The sequence below is a fragment of the Antennarius striatus genome, chromosome 13 (genome assembly GCF_040054535.1).
Source record: "Antennarius striatus isolate MH-2024 chromosome 13, ASM4005453v1, whole genome shotgun sequence".
NCBI classification, from domain to species: domain Eukaryota; kingdom Metazoa; phylum Chordata; class Actinopteri; order Lophiiformes; family Antennariidae; genus Antennarius; species Antennarius striatus.
Window position 1 is genome coordinate 3135038 of NC_090788.1, and position 8003 is coordinate 3143040.

General features: G+C 46.0%; 1 protein-coding gene across 3 annotated transcripts; it reads right to left on the reverse strand.

The window, feature by feature from the left end:
* Window positions 1-1534: 1534 nt before the first annotated feature.
* Window positions 1535-7487, reverse strand: LOC137606537 (vacuolar protein sorting-associated protein 26B-like). 3 transcript variants are annotated; one of them, XR_011037860.1, is made up of 7 exons: window positions 7144-7487; window positions 6153-6309; window positions 5854-6018; window positions 5588-5763; window positions 5357-5499; window positions 5025-5247; window positions 1535-1650 (listed from the first exon to the last, which is right to left on the reverse strand). XR_011037860.1 is itself a non-coding variant. In XM_068331823.1 (7 exons), exons 1-6 carry the CDS (start codon window positions 7364-7366, stop codon window positions 5125-5127), a joined length of 987 nt encoding a protein of 328 aa, XP_068187924.1. In that variant the 5' UTR covers window positions 7367-7487; the 3' UTR covers window positions 1544-1650; window positions 5081-5124. The 3 variants fall into 3 exon arrangements, 2 of the variants coding, with proteins under 2 accessions (XP_068187924.1, XP_068187923.1); XM_068331823.1 differs by having other exon boundaries at window positions 1544-1650; window positions 5081-5247; XM_068331822.1 differs by lacking the exon at window positions 1535-1650 and having other exon boundaries at window positions 2921-5247.
* Between the last annotated feature and the right edge of the window lie 516 nt (window positions 7488-8003).

Below are 8003 nucleotides of genomic sequence, written 5' to 3' on the forward strand. Positions count from 1 at the left end.
GGACTAGAGACGTTCCTGGTCCGCTGGAAACCTGCAGCCTGAAGGTTGGACTGATTCCATCAAGGATCAAGACATCCTGGAGGAAATCATCTCCATCTGCGAGCTAGATGAAGCTCGGACATTTCAAAAACACAAAGATCGTAAGGAGATCTCAGAGTCCACCGAAGGCTCGGTTCCAGAAGAAGCCCTGGATTCAAGTCCTGGTGGTTCCCAGAGGAAACCTCAGATCTGGCTGAAGCTCATGGAATAGATGCCTTTACTCCTGGAGGGATGAGCTAAGATTCCTCAGATTCCTAGAGATGCTTGTCATTAAGGGTGGAATCATTTATCTTTATCTATTGCACCTCGTGGGACTACTTTAATCTTTAATAAACAGCTGTGAGAAGTCAGTATGTGTTACGTGAACGCAACATAATATAAATCTATTACCGGCATGTTTGGAACACGTGGTCATGTGTCAGCAGAGGAGAGCTGGAGTCATGCTGCGTTCACTTGCCATGTATTTCAACCGGATTAGCCGGGTGTGTGTGAACCACGTCAGGCTAGCTGGAGACTCTCGTCACAATCCCAAACCCCTAACCCAACACGACCCCCCACCCACCCACCCACCCAATCCTACCCCCGCGTTGAGTTCAAGTGAAAGGAGGTCAACAAAATAGCAGCGTGTTGCGTTTACGTGCTCACTTTACGTACCCGTCTTCCCGCGGGGCTGCTGGGGGGGGGGGGGGGGGGTTAGCTTTCGCCGCCTCCGTCTGGAGCTCCGCCGCGGTTAATCCCACTCCTCATCACAGCTCAGCCGCGCTGAGTGACACCAGCCGGAGCGGAAAGTCCACGATAGTGTCCGGTATTCTTTCCCCGGTTGGGTAAACCTCGCGCCGGTGGTGTCGGTTCGGTTCACCCGTAACAAAAAGCAGCCTCCCCCGGGACGGCGAGGCTGGGGGACGATGCCCGCTGATGTTCCTCTGGTTCTTGGGTCGTCTGGTGTTCGTCCTCCGGATTATAATCCCCCGGAGAAACACCCGTACAGATTGCTTCGTTTTTCGGTGGAGTCCCGGGATGATTTCCGCCTGTTAAAACTTACCGGGAGGCTGCGTGGGGCGTGCGACCCGACGGAGAGCACAGCGCGGAGTGAAGACGGACCGGAGCGGCGGAGCGGCGCTGCCTGTGCTGCGTTCAGGGGCTGTCCGACACAAGAAGGACGGTCCGGGTGGGAGCGCAGGATTGGGCATAGCTGGAAATATTCTATTTTTTTTTTGCTTACACATTGATGATATGCTATGGTGGGACTTTTTTCCATTTATAAATTTCGTAAAAATATTCAGCTTTTTAACATTTAGTTCTCAGTCAAGCAGTTTTGCAGTTTTTTTTTTCTCCACGCGTTCGTATTTTCAGTTGGAAACTGGATAATATTATAGAAGCAAGTACACTTTTAGTTTAGGCTAGCGTCCAATAAATATTGACCTCCAGTTTGATTACCGGGCGACACACACAATATCATCAATTCTTACAACAGAGGCTTGTGTTTTCACTTTGAATTTATTAGCAGGAACACAAGAGGGTACCTTGAAGGCATCATGGAAGTAGGTAAACGCACCCAGGAGCCCGTTTTTGTTTCAGCATGCTGATCCACCGCCACAATAAAGCTCCCACCTGCAACAAAAGTGGGGTACACTTAATTAAAATGTCAGAGATGCGGTGCAGAATTATTTTACCAATAATCTTGCAAGTGGAATTTCCGATAAGAGTTCTGACTCTGTTGAAACAGCTATTATAAATGCGTTGTAGAGCCTTTGGGATTAAACACCAGAAAACCAAGTCCCTCATGTCAGCACATGTCAAAGTGAGGACCAGGAACCCCCCAGGGGTCCTTTAGTAAGACGGGAAATAAGTCAAAGATGACTTTGAAGACCTTTTTAATGCCTCTAAACTGAAGGAATAATACAATCACTGCAGAAAAAGAAGTTTTATTTCATTTGCGTAAATTAGATAAAGTTTGGAGCACATTAACACCAACATTTCTTTTACTATCAATGAAAAAGAAATAAAAAAAATACAGCAGATTATTTTATTTGAATTTTTCGTGCATCTTTATAACTTGATGATCAGCATGACCTGAGCTCTCTGCCCAGTCGTGGTCACTCTGTGGTCGTCCACCAGTGGCGGAACATGTGACCTCCATGTTCGTTTCTCTGGCACCAGCCAGTTATCTGTTACATAAGATCTGGCAGCACATCACAACCAGACCAGGATCCACCACATCCGGCTTCCAAATCGCACTGAGGTCGGCCACCCAGACAGTTAAGGCATGTGTGACTACATGTGCCTGAACCCTTTGGGATGTCTAATGATGGCAGTGGGGTTGTGGTATGGGCTGGCATCAACTACTGACGACTAAGTTTCCTTTCATTGGTTTCTCTTCGACTCCAATAACGACATCCTGTGGCCCACGGTTTGGCAATTCCATCCGCCGCCGTCGCCTCATGTTGCAGCATTGACGGTGCATCCACTTTGCAAGGATTAGAGTGGAATTCCTGGTGGCTGGGAAGATCCCTGTTCATGAATGGGCTGAATATCCACCCGAAATTCTGCCATCAAAGCAGTGTCAGGATTCTCTGGGATCGATTGGGGTTCTGGATCTGGTCAATATCCAGCGGTCCGACCTTCAGCAGGTCACATATTCACCTTTTGTTTGGAAAAATGTCTTCATGAGGAACTTTGATCCAGTCTTGCCCTCTAGTGGTAACATCAGCTCCATACACTGACACATCAGGGTGCAACACACACACACAACGACCAGGCATCAACAGGGTTTATGGGAAAAAATCTGCTTTCTAATATTAATCATTTTGAGAAAATCTGTTAATTTGTTCTTAGAATCACTCCCAAACGATTCCAGAAATGTTCTACAATCCACACAAAGACACTTCGAAGCAACTCCCTTTTAATTCAAACGAGAACAGATGATTCAAATCAGCTTTCATAGACAGAAACAAAACATTTGACATCAACAATGACAAAAAAAGTAGAAGAGATTAATTTACATTGTGCATGGTATCATCCTCTGCTGTTTTAATCTGTTTCTGTATACGCTGTGGGTTAGTTATCTTTAACATGAATGATTCATTTTTATGGGAACAAAAAAAACAGAATTCCATTTTGCCTCGATTCCATTCTTATTTTTTTTAATACAGTCCCCTCATATGAATCACATTTATTTACCTTTACACAGATAATGTGCCAAAGGAAAAATCTCAGGATGGAGGTGTAAATTTTAGTCATAAAAAAGAAAAATCAGTGGCACAGGAGAGCGATTATCTGCTCCGACAGGGTGTGATATTTCCACTTATTTAGAAAATACACAAAGTTTTGGGGCTCTTCGATGTCGGGATCTGAACCGGACTGGAACAACTGAGCAGCTTTTCTTATACATTCATCTTTTCTATGATCACTAAAAAGAAGAAAGGGCTTCACCGGACTATCGCAGTTGATTCTGATGTCTAGCACTGAAACATTTTGGCAATACATCCTTAAGCACGACGCTAAGCTTCGTCTCCACGCACAGGTCGGACTCCTGAGCTCCTGATGGAGTAACAAACAGCACAGGAGAAAAAAATAATAAAGAAGCAGGATGAGCTCATAGTGCAAATGAGAAAGCAGGGCTTCAAACTGTCAGCGGATGGAACGACAACGGATGTGAAATACACAACGTGCCACATTTGTTTTAGCAGCCATGGCAACATTTCACACCACAAGCGAACGTGTGACGTTCGTTTTCTTAAAAAAATATGCTTTTTCTTTTTCTTCTGATGAGAGCCTTGGAATGTAAGAAAATATCCTCATGACTGTTGAGCATAAAATATGAAATGTTACCTTTCATTATAGCACTTTTTTTTTTAAAGTTTATTATTTCCAGGACGTCGCTTTATTTAAAAAGGTGCAGCTTTGATTTTTTTCAAAAGAGGCAAAAGAAAAATATGGTTTTTTCAAAAAGAATCAAGGAACTTTTTGTCGCGGCAGTGAAGTGATGGACGCTCATGAATTCATGTCGCATCTCTTGGCGGGATCATGCAGAGATGTACCGGATCAATAGACTAATATTCACACAGTTGCTCACCTCTTGGGGGTGGGGGTGGGGGCTCGAATATCACAGATTTCCTGGTTTACAAACGACAAACTGTTATTTTTCCACCGCATTCCTGATCAATGAGAGGAAAACACATCAGATGTCGACATCCCAGAGGAACACGGTGCCCTTTCCTCCCCCAATTAGCGACCTTTAGGCTACAGTTACCCGTTAGCATGGCGCTAATGAACAACACAGTAGATGGATGGGTGCTAAAGGCGGCTGCTCTTCCAGCAAAGATAGATTTTTGAAGAAAAAACGACTGTTGTTCGACGAGGTGGTGATTCTCTGCCGTGTATCTTATTATACACACACACACACACACACACACACACACACACACACCAGGATTCAAGACACTGATCTGGAATCGGAATAGATATTTAAGTGCATCCAACGGGCGATCACGAGACCCGCGATCACAAATGGATTTGAAAAAGACGACATTTGCGCTCCTTAGATGACGTTCGGCTTCGATAACGGAGGAATAAACGACATCTTTCCAGATGGATTTGGAATCTCGGGGCTTCTGGAGGCTTTATTTCCTCCGAATGAAACGCATGACGAGATTTAACGTTTATTTATTTTTTTAAGGGTTGTTTTTTAAAACGAGTCCTCGTCTTCCTCGGTTGTTCCGAACGCCGGAGGAAGGCCGGTAATGACTTGTTTTTGTGTTTTTAGTTAAATGTTCCTCTTGTTCAGTTTGTTTTTGATGGTCATGAAGTAAACTCCACCCCACTGGTAGCTCAAGGTGGTTAAAACAGACAATCAGCATCACTAGAGACTACAGCCTGAATTGCTTCGACTGTCACCTTCACATGCACGCACACGCACACACACACACACACACACACACACACACACACACACACACACACATATATATCAAAGCGTCTCTCACATATCCTGAAAATCACTGTAGCTCATTTCGCCTCGACGCCAACGAACGATATTCACATTCAGGATCAGCTGACAGTTTCTCGCACGAGGGCGACGCGTCTTCACTGCTCCGCCTCTTCCACCTCTCTGGGATGCGATGAGCCGTCGAAACGCTGGGAGGCGATGGCCGCTTGGTGGGACATGCTCTTCCTCACAATGTCGCCTTTCCTCCACAGCGTGATCTCCTGCAGCAGCGAAGGAATAACCAGATATATCAAGATGTGTTTTAAGTTCGATTGAGTCTAGAAAGTCATCAACGTAAAGACACAAAAAGGGAGTCGAAGCTACACGAACCTGCTGTTTGAAATAGCGTCGCTCTTCCTCGTCGATGAGGACCAGGTTGAGGTAGTACCGCACCGAGTACTTCTTGTTGATGTCCCTCATGGTGGGAGTCATCTCGTAGCCGGCGAGGAACAACCTGATGGGTATGGACTCTCCTGCGGCGCAAGATGTCATCGAGTGGATTTAGCGTGTGGCCGTAAACACAAGCTAGTCCCTGAACGCAGCAGAGCCTTTAGCGTTTACCTCTGACTGGCGCGCCGTCCATGATTTCATACTTGGCCATGGTGTCGTTCTCGTGGTAGACGTTGGGACCCGTGCCGGTCGTCTCCCGCTTGATGATGTCGATCTCCATGTGTTTGATCTTAATCCTCACCAGCAGGAAGTAAATCTTTCCCACAATCACGTCTTTGAGGTGATACCTGCAAGGAAATAGGACGATCTGTTTCACCTGAGATGGGCGCCAAGAGCATCAAAAAGCAAGAGGGGAAAAAAAAAAAAGACAATCATACTTGGACTTATTGTACTCAAACTCTATGTGCAGACAGTCCTCGATGCCCACTTCCATCTTGATGGAGGAGTTGAGCTCTGGGTAGGTGCTCAGCGTGTGAACCACGATGTCCAGCTCTTTGCTGATGTCGTTCAATCTCCGTGCGACCGTCGCCCTGAGGAAGTAGCTGGATAGAAGAAAAAAAAAAAAGGTCACCAGACTAGACCAAACCACTCACAACCAACAGAAGCTTCTGATTGGACGGAAACATAGAGGCAGACTGAAACTCACCAAGGTTCTTCAGTTTTTATGAGAACTCACCGCAGCTTGACGTTCTGCCCGGTGTACGACTCGTAGGGTTTCTCCACATGCGTGAACTCAAAGTCGAACATCTGCGACTGGGTCAGCTCGCCCGGCCGAGCCAAGTCCTTCACCAGGGACACGAACTCATGGTGGTTTCCTCTGTCGTAGTACAGCTCTGGAAAAACACCAGCTGGCAGAATCAGACGGCAGCAGCGGCGCAGTTTCACACGATGACTCATAAATTTCATTCATTTTCCGCACCGCTTCTTCTGCTTTCGTGGGTCACGGGGGTTGCGAGAGGCGGGGAACCACAACTCTTAAATTAAGATGGTTGAAATTAAAAGCCCATCCTTTAGTTGCTGATACTCCAGCTGGCCTTCATTCCTCCACATTAAACACAAAAACATAAATTAATTTCATTTACAGCATTTTCCATACCATAAGGCGCACCTAATTTTCTCATAAACCTACAGTGCGATTTATAATCTGTTATGCCTTATATATGAAATAAATTGTAAAATAAACAATTCATTAAATATGCACCTCCTTATGGTGCAGAAAATATTGTATGGATCAACTATCAGCTACCTAATGAGAGCTCAGTGCCGTTTGAACGATTTAAAAGGCGAGGGGTCAAAGGTCAAACAACAGAGTCAGCCAATGGCTGCTGTGTCAGCTGATGTCAGCGAGTAATCTGTCACGGGACCTGTCGCTTCAAACTAACACTTGTTACCGCCATAATGACGGTCGGAAGTCACGTTATAGCGGTTCGAATGATCCCCAGCATTAGAGACGCGCGGTGCGTTGACGCGCGGTGAGTTGACGCGCGGTGCGGTGACGCGCGGTGAGTTGACGAGCGGTGCGGCGACGAGCGGTGAGTGGACGCGCGGTGCGTTGACGCGCGGTGCGTTGACGCGCGGTACGGAGCGACGCGGCGGACGTCCGATTCCGTCCCGCCGCACTTCGCCGCTTCTTTCCGCGGACTCAGCGCAACCCGTAGGCCGCTCACCTATCTGTCCGACGAACTCGATCTTGATGCCGTTGTGCTCCAGCCTCTTCCCGGGGTACTTGAGCGTCACGTTGACTTTCCCGGACACCGTCTCCCCGTCGTAGAACAGAAAATATCTGTCCTTCCTGCCGTCTTCGCTCTTATGCTCAGCTTTCTTTCTCGTTTCGGCGTCATTCAGGATTATATCAATTTCCGCACTTTGACCAAAACCAAAGAAGCTCATGACTGCCAGAGAGTCGACTTCTGTCCCTGGACCATGCGGAATAAACACCCGCCTCGTCCAATAAACTACAAGTCGCTAGCTTCTAGCTGACAGACGCGCAAACAGCTTCCTAGATCACCGAATAGTTACAGCCGATTGACTGCGCATGCGTCAACTCCAGTGAGCAGGAAATGCGGTTTTATCAAGTAAATTTTTAATAAATTTCGTTTATATTTTTCACTCAATACTAGATTAACACAACCAATTGCTTTATAGATAACATTTTATTTCCTGATATCTAAATTAAATATTCTATTTAGTTTCTGCGCTTTTGTGACGCAGCATAAACAAACGGAAGTAACTATGTTTTCGCGAGACGTTACTTCCGGAATACAGCCTTCCACATTCTCTTTTCGAGTGACAAATAGGGTTCATTTCCTGCAGCGGTTTCCAACGTTTGACCCCAAAATAAAGCTTTGTCCCATCCTCACACTCTAACAACGGATCATGCACGTTAATTTTGTACGCGTGTGTTGTTATTAAGACTTTTAAAGCCTTCTGCAAAGGAATGGTAGGTTTTTCACAATAAAAGCATTCACACAGCGACGACCGGAAGTAGTAAAACGGGGTTAAAATGACCAAACATTAAACAAATGTA